The sequence below is a fragment of the Malaclemys terrapin genome, chromosome 10 (assembly GCF_027887155.1).
Source record: "Malaclemys terrapin pileata isolate rMalTer1 chromosome 10, rMalTer1.hap1, whole genome shotgun sequence".
Lineage (NCBI taxonomy): Eukaryota > Metazoa > Chordata > Testudines > Emydidae > Malaclemys > Malaclemys terrapin.
The window spans coordinates 63652113-63670462 of NC_071514.1; the positions used below are offsets into that span (position 1 = coordinate 63652113).

Genomic DNA, 18350 nt, shown 5'->3' on the forward strand with positions numbered 1-18350 from the left:
AGTGGCCCTGGCTTCCCTGGTGAAAACATTGAAGATTTCCTATAGTCTGCTTGAATACTATTCTTTACTTCCTGCTGGGCAATTGGTGGGACAGCTAGGTAAATAGGTGCCATACACATAGGTAGAGGGGCACCACTTGGTGTTACAAGGGTTATGCCTACAAGATCTCAACAATTGTAACAATGAAAACAAAGAGAAATGTTCATTTCTGATGTCCACAGACAACTGAAACATTAAGTTCAATAAAACATTTCTGTAAATTAAATTCAGTAAAGTTCTGCAAATCCTAAGCAGCCAAAACAAAAAAGTCGCCATTTGTCTTAATAAAGACAAATGCAAAGTGCTCCACTTAGGAAAGAACAATCAGTTTCACACATACAGAATGGGAAGAGACTGTCTAGGAAGGAGTACGGCAGAAAGGGATCTAGGGGTTATAGTGGACCACAAGCTAAATATGAGTCAACAGTGTGATGCTGTTGCAAAAAAAAGCAAACATGATTCTGGGATGCATTAACAGGTGTGTTGTGAGCAAGACACGAAAAGTCATTCTTCCGCTCTACTCTGCTCTGGTTAGGCCTCAGCTGGAGTATTGTGTCCAGTTCTGGGCACCGCATTTCAAGAAAGATGTGGAGAAATTGGGTCCTGAGAAGAGCAACAAGAATGATTAAAGGTCTAGAGAACATGACCTATGAAGGAAGGTATCTAAAAGGTAGTCATAAGGAGGAGGGAGAAAACTTGTTCATCTTAGCCTCTAAGGATAGAACAAGAAGCAATGGGCTTAAACTCCAGCAAGGGAGGTATAGGTTGGACATTAGGAAAAAGTTCCTAACTGTCGGGTGCTTAAACACTGGAATAAAGTGCCTAGGGAGGTTGTGGAATCTCCATCTCTGGAGATATTTAAGAGTAGGTTAGATAAATGTCTATCAGGGATGATCTAGACAGTATTTGGTTCTGCCATGAGGGCAGGGGACTGGACTCGATGACCTCTTTACGTCCCTTCCAGTCCTAGAATCTATGAAAACTGAATGTAAATATAATATAAATGCATTTTACGTATGATACCTTTATACTGTTATTTTTTAATTTGCTGCTTATTATCAGCAAAGGGAGTAATTATTAACATAGCATAATTATAATGCACATAATGCATATTAGCTGTTTTTTCCCTCAATATTCTTGTTAGCATAAAAAAGTCTTCATTTTTGCTTACTCCTGTTTCAGCCTCTTAGCTGTGCAATAGCAATGGAATGCCCTAGTTCATGAAGAAGGCCTCACAGACTGCTGACATCTGCTAAACTGAACTATAAAGTTGATGCTAAATAAATAGGTCAATGAAGGATTTGGGTATGACTTTGTTTAAATACAAAATCCAAGCGAAGTTCTAGAAGTTATGTAGCATGTTAAGATGTATGGATTGTATTGTTAAAAGGACTTTTGAAATCCTAAACTCCTTAGTCATTGGTCAGACAACTGTCCCAACAAAGTGAATGGGCCAAATGTCTAGGTCAGTCAATAATGTTTTATTCATCCCTTACTGGGGAAAAAACCCTCATGATTGCAGCAGGTATTTTGCCTGAGCAAAACATGAGCAATAGCAACAGAATTTAGCCATAGTAACATCCATACAGAGCAAAGATTAATGGCCTTGCTCTTTTGCAACTGACCTGTTTATAATGTCTTTTGGGTTTATGGTTCTTTTCTTACTTGTTTAAAAGTCCCTACCCATCATTCCCTTCTTCTCTTTTGACAAGGTGTTAACTACAGAGAATACCTAGCCATCAATAGGGAAATCACAGAAGTTCAGTGAGGACCCAGAAGACTGGATGCTTATCTGAAATACCTGCACCTGTTGGTCTACAAAACTAGAATTGAGCAAGAACAGGCATTTGCTTGAAAATTGTTCTATTTCCCCACTTCCAATCAAATGGAAAAAGTCAGCCCACATGGTATTTCAGCTCTGTTGTTTCCTATCCCAGTCAGAATTAGTGTGGAGTATTGCAATCATGAAAAATAAAATGTTCTAAAATGTTAAATTAACCTTTTGAAATTGGATTTGGTTTGAGTTTTTTAGTGAAGATTGAAGTCAGTTCTTATTTTAACTTAAACGTGTTTACCCATCTGTAGCAGGGTTCTACTAACTTTTAAGCGCTCCTTTAGGATGAATTAGCTGTGAATTTGCTTGTGAAAGGAGTAGCTTTTTCAAAGTAGTTGGGAGAATTTCAAATATAAATAAGGGAAAATAACAGGCAGATTTACAATATGCTGTAAAACAGAGCAGCTCTTTCGTTGCAAAAACATAAGACCTTTGTTGCAGGATTACACTAACATTTCAAGGGAATGTAGTAAGCCTGTCTTCTGAACACGACAGAAAAATATTGAAATGAACAGGAGAGATAGCAGGCTTCCTAGAAAGCTTTTGCATTAACCAGGATAAGAAAACCCTGAATGAACATCAGTAACTCCTTGCAGACACTACAGACTCATCAAAGGGAAGTATGTCTGGCTCGGAGTCCCCTTGGATTCTAAAGATGTTTGCAAAATATTATTAATGCAATGGTTTCATGAAGCAAATGAAATCACTGGAGCCCTCCCCCCCCCTACAAAAAAATCATTATTGCTGTGTCACAGCAAAAACCTCCTCTCTCACTCGCAGATGACTTGAATGGAATATTATAGCCATAACAAACCTATCACACCAAGGAAATACAACTGAAGATGAAATGTGCCAATTCCCCTTTAAAGCGCCTAGATTTTGCAAAGTAAATAAGAACTTTCCTTTTTAGCTACTCTCACTCTTGTGAATCTCAGCCTTAAAGTTGGTGTCATTTTTGTAGGTGTTGATTTCATAGCTTTCAATTATGGTTACTATTTAAGGTCTTTCTAAGAAGACTGGATGGGCTCACAACAGAAGATAAATCTATGTTAGTCTACAGCATATCTAGATGCTTTAGCAATAAAGCCATAGGACCAAGCTGATCCTTTGGAGCATAGTTTCGCAAACCTTTTCACAGGGTGGCTCACAAATTAGAAGACTGTGCAAAGGAAAGAAGAGATGGCCCATGAGACAATCATATGAACCACCTCCCCACCCACTGACAATCACATAACATCCCCTAGATAACAGCAGCTATGGCTTATGTGGAAGAGTAAAATATTTTCAGCAGCCTTAATGCAAACCAAAGGAGGTGAGTCAGCACTATGTGATCATTTTAAGCTCTCATCAAAGCATCAGTGGTCCATGCGACACAATTTGGGAAACTGCTTTAGAGCACAGCAAATACTGTTCTTCCAAGACTTCATCTCCTCTCACCTTGATTATTTCATATTCTTCTCCATAGCCTCACACTGCACCAAATCTTTGTGCACCAATACATGTAGGATGCTGCTGCCTGCTCCCTCCCATACTCAAAGAAACACAACTACAGTATCCTCCTCATCTTCTAACTACTCCGCTGGCTCCTGTTCGTTTCAGGATCCATTAAAATCAATGTCCTACTAACTTAGCAGGCTTTGGTTTCTCTTCCACCTTCCCCTCCCACACTCCCTCTCTCCCCCCCCCCAAAAAACCCTCAATACTCTTGAAGCAAGAGTCTTAATCTCTGCAGTTACTATCATCTGAAACAACTTCTCTCTCTTTCTGCCTCATCAACTCTGCAACTCATTACAAATCTAGCTGAAAACATCTCTCTTCTCTCTGGCCTACTCATCAGACCTCTCTCTCTTCCCCCCCTCGCCTCCCCTCAGTTATTTAATTCTGTAAATCATATTAGAGTAACTCTAAAGTGTTTCAGGATAAATTAGCTAGAAAGATGCCAGAAGCATAACATTGCTTTGCAGTGTACACAATCTGCTTATGTCCCTTATCCTGGTTCCTTTACCAAACACCTGCTCTCCCACCATACCGCAAAAACAAATCACCTTTAAAAAAAAATGGCAGCAACTTAACATTTCATGCAAACTGCAAAATTTACCAAATGGTGTTAAAATGTATTATATTTAACACAACTGAGCATGATTTTCCGCACAGTAAATATTCTCCATAGAATTCAGTTTGGAAACATCTTCAAACTCCAAAGTCCATCTCTGATTTGCCCAGCTGGGAGGACAGGAGTTGAGTGGGGGCAAGGTGAGTGGGGGGTAAAGAGGTATACAGTGCATCTCACTTGAAAAAGAAAAGAAGCCAACATGAAAAAGGAGTAGTGATTGTGTATGGTGCATTTTTTAAAGATGGGGTTGTTTAGGAAGCTCAAACTTATGCATAAGCCAACTTTCTAAGTATCTGGTCCAGGACAGGACAGTATTCAGTGAAAATAACAGCTTTTACTTGCAGATGTCTGTATAACAGGTCTACAAAGAAGCACCAAAATTAAAGGTCCCATCTTGCAGTTTTGCAGTTCTATATAAATATCGCAAACAAAAAAAAAATATAAAGGTGTTTGTTTTTTTCAAATGTTAGATGCAGACATAACAAAACGACTTTAAATTCATAAGGGCCACATTCCTTGCCCACCTCAAACTCCCTCTGATGCCGGTGTACATTTGAATGTGTCCAAGGATCAGTCTCAAAAGAAGCAAAACAAACATTTAAAATGCCCACACCGCGTTTGGTGCTAACACTCATGGGCCACAACTGTAAGCTTTCCACGTAGGGTATCACAGGGCAAAATCCCTTACTAACAGAATAGGACACAACATTTACTCTATGCTACTCCTTTTAGCTGCAGGCCCAACAGAGTTTGGATTTACTCTAGGGAGTAGCCTCAACATGTTTTGGGGCAATTAGGCATATCGCCATGGTTTTCTATTTACTTTGGCTACATTAAAAAAATTGCAGAGTCCATCAGCTATTTAATGTTTGATGCATTAAAAAAACCCCTCGTTTGTCAAAAAGAGTAAGACTAAACATATTTCCTGCTTTTACTTCTACAATCATTTATTTGGATGTAAAAATCCACTTTTTATTTGGTAGAATTATCTTTAGAAATTGACCTAATCTCTAAGTATATAAATAAATTCCATTTTTGTGTGTCTAATCTGGGTTTATTGAAGGAATCTAATTAATTAGGAAAATGTAGCTGAGGAATACCTTCTATACTATTTAACACTCTTAGAACCCCAGATGTTCTATGAAAAGCACAGTACTGAGAGTTAATATTTATCATCTGATTAAAGTAGGTTTTTTAAAATTGCTTCATTCCAATTATTAGCCCAATTCCTGTTAACGAGCAAATCTTGTATTTCTCCATTAAACCTTTCCCTAATGAAGAATCAATAGCCTGTGATTTCTGTATTTGCCTATTGACTATCCTGACATGTGCTAGTCCACCAGACAGCTTGCAGTCACAGCGATCAAATGAAAAAAATAAAACAAAAAATCCCTAGGAGTGCATATGAAATGCAACTATAATAGAAGCCCAGTGGAACATCTTATCAAAGTTTTAAAAATGTTTCAGATATTCAGTAAGGGGATAAAATGAGAAGAAATATGCCTGCCTCACAGGATGTTGATTAGTGGTTTTAAGAAATTAGTTGTTATATTAACTACTGGATAAAAGAGGTTTATGAAAGTTATACTAACCCTACTGATTGAGAACAACAATCCTGGCCTATCTGTGCAGACCCCAGTGAAGCAGAATCTGAGTTTCCAGTAAAACAAATGTTCCCAGACAAAGGTTATTAGGCTGAGTGCCATAGCTGCTGCGAGCATGTAAAATACGCCTGCCATGTTGTCAATATCCAGCTGGCTGCTCATGACTTCATTCTTTTCATTATGACAAATACCAGTCAACCACAGTGTTTCCAATTCTTCCATCTCTCCTGGAGAAAACAAGAAATCATACAGTTAGGATTTGAAAACCATCATTCATAGTATATTGCAAAAATGAAAATCTAGGACATAGAGTAATTCCATCTTTAAAAATACATCACTCTGTAATATCTCATTTATAAAGTGACTCTATTCTTATCTGCTAATTTAGGACTACATTACTTTAATAGATTTCAGGTCACAGTACCTCGGGTTGTGACTTCATCAGATTTCGTATGTTAGCTAGACTTGATTAGCCCTTCCTATCTTGGGTTTTCAGGAAGAGGAGAGAAACATCTGAATATGGCACAGTCTTCAAAAACAGACGTTCTGTGTTTCATATATTATCTCTCTTTCTGTGGAAACAGACTTTCAACTATTGAGCTCTTGGACATCTGACAGAATCTCCCTATCCTGTTTTATTTCTCGGTATTTTTAACTTCCATTGTCATTTGTTCAAATAAGTAGAGTTTTAAAAATAGATATCTATGGTGATATCTCTATTCACGTGTTTTAACTCTTTGCCATGTCTGTATCTAGTGGAGGATTGTACTCTATAGAACTAGTCAAAAGGAATGTAATCTAGTAGGCAGAAACAGGACTGGAATGCAGGCTTCCTGGCTTCTATTCCTGAGTCTGCCACAACCTTGTCAGGGGATGTCAAGCAATTCACTTTACTCAGTCATACCCAGCAAAACAGATATACCATCTCCCATAGCTGGGTGGTGCTTAGGCTGAGTGTTTGTAGTTTACAGGTCTTTGAGTTCCTCATCATTACTGTCATCACAATATGCAGACAGCTAGTGCAGAACAGTCTGACTTTGTTGGGTAAGTTGCTATTTAAAATACACAAAACTAAGTACACTCATCCAAACAAATACAAGTGTTATAGGGTCTAGAACTCTAAATGGAGCTCTTCCAGCAATATATAAAAATTATTTAAATTATGTTGTACTTTGTGCATGGACAGAAACTACTGCGAGTACTTATAGCATTCAATTCCCCCATCACCATCTCCTCTCGAATATTACCTTATTTGGTGAGAAAAAAAATCACTTAAAAAACATCTTTGGGGCAATCCATCCTCCCCACCTCCCATTTTTTCTGCTCTCTGATGTAGTCACCACATGGACTAAAGCAAAAGACTAGTGAGGCTCAGTATGAGATCCAGATATATTTCAGGATCTCCCTTCTCTTACTTTTCAGCATGCCAGAGGCATGTCAGCAGCAGTGAGGTTTTCATAGAAAAGCTACTGACTAACTTATCACACTATTCCAGGCTTTTAAGAAGGGGCTAAGCTTGCAGGAGAAAGGGCAATGACCTCATAGCATTGCTCAGAGTCTGAAATGCTGGCAAAGTGTTCATTGCAACTGTTTCTCTCTAAATTCATTATTTATGTTCCCTGAACAGCAGAAATAGTTTCTATCCCTTTTTAACACCACATTTTGTTTAGTTCTGTCTGTAAGCACACAGGAGAACTAATGAAATTGCTTCTGGAAAGGTTTTTATATTGTACAATGTGACTACTCTTGAAACATCCTTAGTGTTCCTCTAGTGAAGCATTACATGCAAAATGCATTTTGATTCTAAGCCCTTTACCTTTTCTTCAATAAGAGAGACTTCTCAGAGATATGCAGTGGCATAATTCTAATTTCTTTTGTAATGACATGAGTTGTCTGCTTCTGAAAATAATGATCAAGAATGAAATGGGACCTACAGAAAAGTATCATGTTAGCTAGCTTCAACTACTTCACCATTTAGTAAACAATACATTATTTTTGTGCAGATTTCCTAATCTACCCCTTCCTTGCCAATGAGCTTTGTAATATAGAAGGTGGGATCTTCCTGGTCTTCTGAGAAACACCAGAAGGCGCTTCAAGGTCTGTAATCAAGAAGAGGGTTGGTGTGAGCTGCAAAGAAGATGCATTTACATCTTAGTTACCCACATATCAAACTGGAACGCCACTGATCTGGCATGTAAGAATAGTTCACAGCATATAGAGTCCAAGGGCAGACAGACAAGTTGATGGCCACAAATAATTGGGCTACGAGGGCTAGAGTAGACGTAAGTGGGAATTAAACACCAGGGCAGAAGAGAAAGGTTGCCTACATACTTCAGTGATGAGCATTTTACAAGTTCCTAAGTCAGAGGAACCAGTCGTGGCTTCTTAGGGTATGTCTACACTGCAATCATGGATCGTGATGACAGCTTGCGTAGACCTATTGTTAATCTACCTTACTCAGGTACCGGAGCAGTGAAGCTGCAGTGGTGTGGGTTTCAGCACAGGCTACCCACCTGAGTAATTGCCCTGGGTTCTGGGCAGGCTTGTACAGTACCTGAGTGAGCTAGCCATGATTGCAGTGTAAACATACCCTTAGTTGAGTTTTACACTTAAAGCAGAGATTCAGCCTCTATGCATGAAGAATAGTGTATCCTCACAAAAATTACAGTGCTTACACTTCGAGACCTCAGAACACCACCACAAGGAAAAACAATTCTAAATTGTCTTTAAAAATCACTTTTTTAAGTGGGACAATAAACACTAACATTCATTCATCACAATTATAGAATTATTGCCTGTGCTCAGGGTGCTTACATGCACTTCCTTACCTTAAAACGTTTGGATTTCTATTCTTTGGTTTGTATCCCAATAACATTTAGAGCAGGGGTTGGCAACCTTTCAGAAGTGGTGTGCCGAGTCTTCATTTATTCACTCTAATTTAAGGTTTTGTGTGCCAGTAATACATGTTAATGTTTTTAGAAGGTCTCTTTCTATAAGTCTATAATATATAACTAAACTATTGTTGTATGTAAAGTAAATAAGGTTTTTTAAATGTTTAAGAAGCTTCATTTAAAATTAAATTAAAATGCAGAGACCCCCGGACCACCCAGGCAGTGTGAGTGCCACTGAAAATCAGCTCACGTAGGCTCAGGTTGCCTACCCCTGATTTAGAGCCTCAATGAGATGGTTATTTTGCCCCTCATTTATAGTCCTCCCTAAGATCTACCAATAAAACACACAAAGACTCAAGAAAAGAAAAATGAAAGTCCAGAGAAAGTGTAATATTGCCCGCATGTGTCTTACCATCAAAGGTTCTGACAATCAGCCTGCACTGCTTTCCACAGTAAAATCCGCATCTCCCAAGACTGTCAGATGTCCGCTTGGTTTGGCTGCTGTGCTCTTTCACAATTCACAACAAATTTCATGGAGGGATTTAACTCTCTTTTTTATTACTGTTTATTTTAGCATTTCCTTTCCTTCGGCATATACACCTAAAATAACTAGTGATAAGCCAATAACCTTTTGAAAAAATGACAGCACAGAAACAACCCAGGCTTTTTTAAACTGAGATATGACAATGCCCTAGCAACTTACAAGGAACAACGTGTTTTGCAGTGGTGCAAGCAGGGCAGATATAAGGAGAGGTGCAATCACTTCCAGTAGACACCTAATATATACACTCCACAACAATTTACCTCATTTTGAAACTATATAGGGCACACATTTTGGAATTTTGTTAAACTCTAAGTGGACATACGAATGAAAGGACATTGTCAGACTGAGTATAGATCAGACTGCTACAAGTCAGGGTTTAGCTTAATATATATTAGGTTTCTATTATTGAGATGTGTGTGGTTTGTTTGATATGTTCACAAAGATGTATTTGGTATATTAAGCATTTACAATTTGTTATTCAATTACGATCAGGTTAGAGTAAAGTTATTGTAAGGCTGAACCTGTACAATTTATATTCATTGACAATTATCTCATCACCATTGATCGTGCAATTTTATGCCAATTACTTTCATCTGTGCAAGGTACTGTGAGGACACATGTCATTTCATGTTTTACCATTTATGAACATTTGCAATTTATGTATGTTAACATATATAGAGATGAGCTAAGTCATAATTCTGGAATCCTGATTTCAAATACCCCAAATTTTGGATCACGGGGTTTGGTTAGGTCATTATGGAGAGAGGAGCTATTTGCAACACTAGGTGAGTTTGAATTCAAAACACTGAAGTTTGGGGGTGGTCTTAATTTTGGCTCAGGATAAAGATACTGTCTTTTCAGATCCTTCAGTACCCTGACTTGGAAGTGGCCACAGGTAATGAACAGTCTTGGCATATGCATATAGCTACAGGTAAAGAATTAGTAGTCTGCATATGCTCTCCCTGAGTGTATAAGTCTGGTTAGTCGTCTAAAGCTGATAGTGCAGAGGTCCCCAAACTGTGGGGTGTGCCCCCCTAGCAGGCGCTGAGGAATGTTCGGGGGGCCCAGATCAGCCCCCACAGGATATGGGGAGGGAGTGCCAGCCAACTCCACTCCTGGCCCTGATCCCCGCGCCTCTGACCGAGGCTCTGCTCCCAGCCACTCCCCCATGCCCAGCTGTGGCCCCCTTACCCTAATCCGTGTCCCTTGCTCCTGGAGCCGTGTCCCTACTCCCGGCCCTGGATCCAGGGTGGAGGGAGGCACAGACAAGGGTAAGGGGGGGCACGAGGTAACAAGTTTGGGGATAACTGATAGTATAGCATCAGGAGGTTCTTGGAAACCTGTGAAAGTAAGCTTAATGTATATAAAAAACAGGCATCTGTGAAGTCTGGCATCAATGCAGTTGGAGCCTGAACCACAGTCTGCTGATTAGTCTCAAGTTACTTATAATTTATAATTCAAATTTTTAAGGATTTTTGTTTTAATATCAGAAACTTGCCAGCAGGACCATACTGTTATTGATTTATTCTTCATACACCATATGCAGGTAGGATTAAAAGGTTTATGGACTAGTAAAAGTTTCAGTATCAAAGAACATGATGAAAAAAACAGGACTAGCAAATAAAACAGCTCTGAACAGATTTACAAAAGGGATAACAGCAATATTTTTTTCAACTTTAACAGATTCACAGCATGTCTATTTGGTAAAAATTACAAATAAATAGAAAGTGACTGCAGTAGGTGGTATGTTGATTTCTACCCTTCTGTATTTATAGAAACCTGACTCACCCATAGCACAGAGAATAGTGCAAGTAGATATTTTTAAAGGCCCAAACCTTACAGCTGCTGAACATCTGTAAGTCAGAATAAGGTCAAAAAAGCTAGATTGTGATCTCAGTTACCTCAGTGCATAAGGGGAATAACGTCAATGATTTCAGTGGAGTTATTCCTGGTTTATACTGGTTTTACTGGGAGCAAAATCTAACACTAAGTAATTACCCATAAGAACCATTTCAAGCAAAGCTGCCAAACCAACAGTCATAGGAGGCCATGCAGATCTCACCGTATCAGACACAGGCGTAAATACTAGCATGACATTTACTGCTTATCTTTCAGTGCCACGTGGTGTGGCATGTGAGCTGCTTGATCCTGACTGAGCTCTTGAAAACAGCTTGAGTTCCCTTGTGATTCAGGATCTCTTTTATTATGGCCCTGAATGGGCACATCATAGGTTCCCCAACATCTGTTTCTCTTATGCGTGAAATATCCTGACAGTGAACTAGAAATACAAGGGAAGTCCTCTTAATGCTTATAAGAGAGGGTTCTCTTCTGTGTTAGATTTATCAGCAAGTCACTCAGTACCTCTCATTTCAGTTTTTAAAAGTTCTCATGACATTGGGTTCCCCGGATCATGAGTTGGGTGGCACTGCTAACTTCATTCTAATGATGCCAGCTTTGTATTAAATAGTGAAACTCTAGCTGTCTCACCAGCACTTGGAAACTATTTATGGTGTATCATGGGCACAGGCTGAACTGCACTTTGGACCCCTTTTAGTTCCTCTCAAGTGAACCCCTTTGGGGATAAGCCTTGTTACCAGCACACCTCTCAGGGCAGAACTATGTCATTCAACCACTCTGGGCCTGATCTCCTCTCACGTGTCACCTGTGAGCCCTTTCACTCTGGGGACCTGTGACAGTGGCTGACTCAAAAACAGTTCCTTCAAAACAAGCCATTCATTCATTCCCCTGAAGATACAAAGCTTGCAGAGCAAAGGGTAAAATAATAAAGGTCTATATGCATATTTCACATCACCCAACCCTTAACCTTTCCCTACAAGCTTTGGCACATCTCACCTAACGCAGGTACCTCCATCTCTTGATTGGGAGAAGTTCTGATGCAGCCTCTCTCTCTCTCTGTCTCCACGCATGTCTTTCAGTTCTCACTGACATGCCATGGGTATCCCATGACAACTCACTCAACTACTTCCCTTTTCTGCGATGCTGCAACGGTCCTTTGGATTCTAGGCTCAACCCTGGGAAGAGTAAACCATTCCAGCCTGGAAGGAGCCAGGGATATAGCCTCTTCCCAAGTGATGGCCAAATATGGTTATCCCAGCCCCTCTGACACTATTTACCACAGGTGTCATTGTTTTATTTCCTCTTGATTCCCCCTTGACAGCATCCTTTGTTTTAACTCTGGATATTCAGGTAGGATACTACCACACAGATAAATGCAGATATTATGATATTTATCAAAAAATAATACACTACTTACTCATTTTCCTCACAATTTTGATATAAAAATGATAAAATCCTTGGCTTTTTTCAACAAGAAAAGACGTTAAAACTTTTTTGTAAATGTATGGTGCTTTCCTCAACCTTAATTAAAACAGTTCCTCATTAACAGCCCAAACTGCTCCCTAGTTAAAAAGAGGTTGGAAATAAGCAAGCCCAAGCTTTTGTAATTCCATCTGAGACCAAAAAGAAAGGCATTAAAACGTCCATTGCTAATCGTTTGTACAAAAATTAGTTTCCAAACTGGTCATACTATTCCATTCAGAGAAAGGAATGCTCTGCTGATTTATTGATGTTTGAGTACTTTCTGTGCATCTTCTTCCTGGGAGGGGAATATGATGAGAAAAAGGTAGAATCTTTGGTACCTTGTCTTGCCTTTCTTCTTCTTCCTACCCCTGCCATCTGTAGGGAGCCCTGCTCCTATGTTTTTAACCTGCTCGGTAGCTATTGAATGATTCTGTCAGGAGAGGATATGTGGGAATCCTTCAGTTGTGTCTATGCACTGATGTACAGCAGTTCAGAATGGTGGCTGGGGTTTTAATGCCCCTTTTCCTCCAAAAGTGTAGCATGTGCTTAAGTAGTATAACCAAATCACTCACTGCAGAGAATTGTAACAAACAAGGTGTAGTGAGGCCGTATTGGCAAACCGGGAAGTGGGCGGGCTTAGCCGCCCACTACTAAAAGCCCCTCCCCCAGCCTAGCGGGAGGGACCACTGAACCCAGTACCAAATGATTACGTGGGACAACCAATAAAAAAACAGGGAGCAAGGTGACGGTCAAAGGTTCAAAATCAGGGAACCAAATGGGGACACCGAGCAGAGAACCCCGGACAGCGCCCACTGCTCCTCGAAGGTGGCAAGGGAGCCAGCGGACGCTGCCCAGTGAAACTCCGCACGGAGACGTGAAACCAAAGAGGTGTGAAAGTAGGCCCCACAGTCGCAAAGCACCCCCTCGTCCAACATCTTCTCCCTGGTATTATAGATGGTAAGTTTGGCCAGGGCCAGGAAGAGGTTGACGAGGAGGTCTCGCGACTTAGTGGGGCCACGGACAGGGTGTGCATAAATAAACAAGTGCGGGGAAAAATGTAGCCAGAACCTCAACAAGAGGTTCTGGAGAAGCCGGAAAAGGGGCTGCAGCCTGGCGCACTCAAGGTAAGCGTGCGCCAGGGTCTCCCTAATGCCACAAAATGGGCAGGCCTCAGGAATAGGGGTGAACCGCGCCAAGTACACGCCCGTGCTCACGGCCCCATGAAGGAGCCGCCAACCAATGTCCCCGGCGGGCCTTGGAACTAAGGTGGAATAAAGGCTGGCCCACCGGGGCTCCTCACCCTCCACAGGTAACAGATAGTCCCTCCACTTGGTGTCGGGGCGGGACACGAGGGTGAGGTGATGCAACGTGTGAAGCACGAGCGCGTACAGATAGTCCCTAGGCGCGGTTCGAAACTGGACCGGCTGCAAAGCGCGCAGCCGGCTCGGGTTATGGGAGCGGGAGAGCCGGGGGGGCTCATGGAACAGGGGCCCGAGAAAAAGGTCCGGAGGGCCCGGGGTGAGGGGTGGGCGGGGAACACCCTCCCGCAGGGCCCGCCACAGGAAGCTGAGAGCAGGAGGTGACAATGCAGCGCCCACCTCCTGGAGTACACGCAGAGGGGTCGCGAGGGTGGAGAGCCCCATGCGCCGACCAAGCGCGCGGGGATCCACCCAGTCCCCTCTGGTGTAGTCCAGGAGGTCTCCGACCCTGGTGGTTTCCGCCAGGACCAACCTCCGGCTCACCGAGGGCGACTCCGCCACCTGCACACGAAGATCGGGATTGTGCAGCAGGGGCTCCGCGAGGAGATCCGCGCCCTCGGTGGCCACAATGGACCTGGTCGCCGAGAAAAGCTTCCAGGTCCGGAGAAGGTCCTGGTAGAAGACCGGCAGCTCCGAGAGGTCTCGCGGAAGACCTCTCGGATGAAGAAAAAGGAGCTGCCGGTCGTATCGGAGCCCTCGGAGGCGGCGGAGGAAGGCGTGCGCTAACGTGCTCCATGCCGGACTACCTTCACCATAAAGGAGCCTCTGCAGGGCCTGGAGGCGGAAGACATGGACCTTGCTACGAAGGCAGACCAGGCCCTGTCCCCCCTCCTCCAGGGGAAGACTCAGAACCCCCGCAGAGACCCAGTGCAGTCCAGGCCAGAAGAACTCCAGGGCTATCCTCTGGAGCCTGGCCAGGAGTCCCGGGGTCGGGCTCAGGGTGTTGAGCCGGTGCCAGAGCATGGACAGGACAAGCTGGTTCAGCACCAGCGCCCTCCCCCGCAGGGAGAGACACCGGAGCAGTCCCGTCCATCTCCGCAACCGCTCACGCACCCTGGCCTCCAAATCTAGCCAGTTCTCCGGCGGAGAGGGATGCGTGGCGGAAAGATAAACGCCCAGATAGAGCAGCGGGCCCGCGCTCCACCGAATGGCTTGAAGCGCGGGTGGGAGGGAGCCCGCCTGCCAACCGTCCCCGACCACCAGGCCAGAGCTCTTGGCCCAGTTGACCCGGGCGGAGGAGGCGGTCGAATAAACGGCCTGGCAGGCCTCCACCCGCACCAGATCCTCAGGGTCCTGGACCACGAGGAGCACGTCGTCGGCGTACGCCGACAGGACCAGCCGCAGCTCCGGCTCCCGGAGCACCAACCCTGCTAACCTCCGGCGGAGGAGGCAGAGGAAGGGCTCGATCGCCAGAGCGTACAGCTGGCCCGAGAGGGGGCACCCCTGCCGTACTCCCCGCCCAAAGCTGACCGGCTCGGTCAGGGTCCAGTTGAGCCTGACCAGACACTCCGCCTCAGCGTACAGCACCTGGAGAAAGCCCACAAACTGGGGCCCGAAGCCGAATGCCCGCAGAGTGCCCAGGAGGTACCCGTGGTCCATCCTGTCGAACGCCTTCTCCTGGTCCAGAGACAGGAGGGCGAACGACAGACCATCCCTACGCCCCAGCTCTAATAGGTCCCGGACCAAGTACAGGTTGTTAAAGATGCTCCGGCCCGGGACGGCGCAGGTCTGGTCGGGGTGGACCACGTCCGCCAGCACGGACCCCAGCCGCAGCGAGATGGCCTTCGCTACGACCTTATAGTCCGTGCTGAGGAGCGAGATGGGACGCCAGTTTCGTAAATCGCGGAGGTCCCCCTTCTTCGGCAACAGGGCGAGCACTGCTCGCCTGCACGAGAGAGGGAGGACCCCGCTCTGCAAGGACTCGGCCCAGACGGTGACGAGGTCTGGGCCGAGGACGTCCCAGAACACGCGGTAAAACTCCACGGTCAGCCCGTCCATGCCTGGAGATTTGTTAGTGGGCATGAGCCGGAGGGCCGCCGAGAACTCAGCCAGAGAAAGAGGCAGCTCCAGCCGGTCTCGGCCGCCCGCGCTGACCGTCGGGAGCTCGGTCCAGAGCACCCTGCAGGCCTCGGCGTCGGTCGGATCTGGGGAGAAAAGAGCGGCGTAGAAGGCCCTGGCCCTGCCACGCATCTCCTCCGGATCCGTGAGGGGGGCGCCGTCCTCCGCCAGGAGGCAGGTGACATGCTGTTTGGCCCCCCTCCGTTTCTCCAGAGCGTAGAAGAAGCGGGAGCCGCGATCCATCTCCCGAAGGAGACGGATGCGGGATCGAACAAACGCGCCCCGGGCCCGGTGGTCTTCCAGGGCCCGGAGCTCCTCCCGCTTCTCCCGGTACGCCGCGCGGAGGGGTGGATCCTCGGGGCCGGAGGCCAGACGCCTCTCCAGCTCCAAAACCTCCCGCTCCAACTGCCCTAACAACGCATCCCGCCGCCGGCTGGCGCCCCGGGTGTAGTTCCGGCAGAAGAGCCGCGCGCGGACCTTCCCCACATCCCACCACCGCCGCGCCGAGGGAAAGGCGCGTCGCTGCCCCCGCCAGGCCAGCCAAAACTCCCGGAAGGATGCCACGAAGCCCACGTCCTCCAGCAAACTATTATTAAAATGCCAATAGGCCGGCCCCGGCCGCTCGGAACTGAGAGAGGCCGTCACGGTCACCAGGTGGTGATCTGAGAACGGGGCCGGCCGGACGCTGGAGGCATGGGCCCGCGCCAGATGAAAACGGGACAAATAAATGCGGTCCAACCGGGAGTGGCGCGACCGGTCGTCCTCCACCCGGACATAGGTGAAGGTGGTGTCGTCGTCCGGGTGGTGGTCGCGCCAGACGTCCACCAGGGAGTGATGGTCTACGATCTCCCTGAGGACGCCCGCGGCTGCCTGGGAAGACTCAGGCCCGGAGCGGTCCCGGTCCTCGAGGGTGGTGTTAAAGTCCCCGCCCAGGACCAGGCACTCGCGAGAATCCAGAGTGCCGAGGAAGGCCGCCGCCCGCTGATAGAAAGGCACGCGTTCCGAGCCCGTGGTCGGGGCATAGACGTTGACCAAGTTCAGAACCAGCCCCTCCACACGGGCCCGGACGTGCAGCAGGCGGCCTGGCACGACCTCGGCGACCCCCAGCACCTCAGGCCGCAGCCCCGGGGAGAACAGGGTGGCCACTCCAGCCGAATGGGCGCTGAGGTGGCTAAAATAAACCCCGTCTCCCCACTCCAGCCGCCAGCTAGCCTCGACGGCCGGAGCCGTGTGGGTCTCCTGCAGGAAAATCACAGAGTACCCCCCCTCCCGAAGGAAGGAGAGCACCTGGCTCCTGCGGAAACCCACCCTACAGCCCCGGGTATTCAACGACGCAAAGGTGGTAGCTGTCATACGGAGGGCTGGGGCAGATCCTCACGGGCGGAGGGATCATCGGCCCCCAGCGGGCCCCGCAAGATCCCGGTTTCGACTCCGAAGGTCAAAAGGGAGTCGCGGAATCTGCGGGCCCGCCGATAGGCCGCGATGTCCCGCCGACCGGACCCCCGCCCCTCCCCCAAAAGCGCCTTCACGGCCCGGAGGACGAGATGGAAGTCCCCCCAGCGCTGAAGGGCGAGCTGCACCTTACCCTGGGAACCACGGGAATCCGATAGAAAGAGGCTCAGCTCATCCCGCAGCGCGGAGGGGGAGGCAGCGGCCAAGCCGCCGCCATCCTCCGGCGGGGCCCCTGAAGGGTCCTCGCGGCCCACGGTGACGGACAAACAAGGGGCCGAGCTCCGGCGCTGCTGCGCTGGGCAGCCCGTCCCCATCCCCGGCAAAGGAGAGAGCGGCTGAGGGAACAACGCAGCCCCAACAGTGGCAGGAAGGGGAGACACGAAAACCGCCCCCTGAGGGTTGTCTGCAGGCAACGGAGATGCGACAACCCCGGGGGCGGCAGTAACACCAGAGGTGGCAAAAGGAGACACCTCGGGGACAGGATCTGGGGCAAGGGCGGGAGTAGGGGCGGGGCTCGAGACGGGAACAGGGACTTGGGCAGGAGAGGGGACAGGATCAGGGACGGGAACGGGAACGGGCTCCCCATCTCCCGCTGCCAAGCCGCTAGACTGCGGCTCCCCTCGGCCAAGGTCAGCATCCGAGGGGACGGAGGCAGCAGGGGCAGGGGAAGCCTCAGGGGCAGGAACGATGGAAGGGGCAGGATCGGGGATAGGAACCGGCCGCTCAGCAACGGCCGTCGCCCCGAGGGGCTCGGCGGCCGTGCACGAGATGGTAGTCGCGGCCGGGCTGGCGGGTAGGGCTAAGGGTTCTCCCAGGACTAAGTCGGGAGCGGCAGAGTGGGGCGAGGAACCGGGAGCAGGAGAAGGGGGCGGGACTAAGCCAGCACCCGGATCGGGGCCCGCTGGCAGAGGGTCGTCCTCCCCTTGGGTAACCGGGGTCAGACCCAGGGCCTCGATCTCATCGAAAATGGAGGCGAAAGCGGTCCCCTCGGCCCCGGCGACCTCCCCGCCAGTCACGGAGACAAAGGCCGCCCCGGCATCGGCGGCGGCGGCGGCGGGGGGCACGGATGGAGCAAGGGCCGGGAGAACCGCTACGGAAGCCTCCTCAGGTGTGGGCTCAACAAAGGGGACAGAAGTTTCCCCAGCCACTGCCACGGCATCCACGGTCTCCATGGCCGGCATCTCCTGCTGGGCACCGTCCGGGGGCGCGGAAACAGAACTAACAACGTCGGCCCC

General features: G+C 47.2%; 1 protein-coding gene across 1 annotated transcript in view; it reads right to left on the minus strand.

Moving 5' to 3' along the window:
- The window catches only part of GRIN2A (glutamate ionotropic receptor NMDA type subunit 2A), a 295359-nt gene that overhangs the window by 3818 nt on the left and 273191 nt on the right, over positions 1–18350 (minus strand). Inside the window, exon 12 of the mRNA XM_054040963.1 lies at positions 5579–5817. Coding sequence (XP_053896938.1) covers positions 5579–5817 — 239 coding nt within the window. The remainder of the gene's footprint in view (positions 1–5578; positions 5818–18350) is intronic.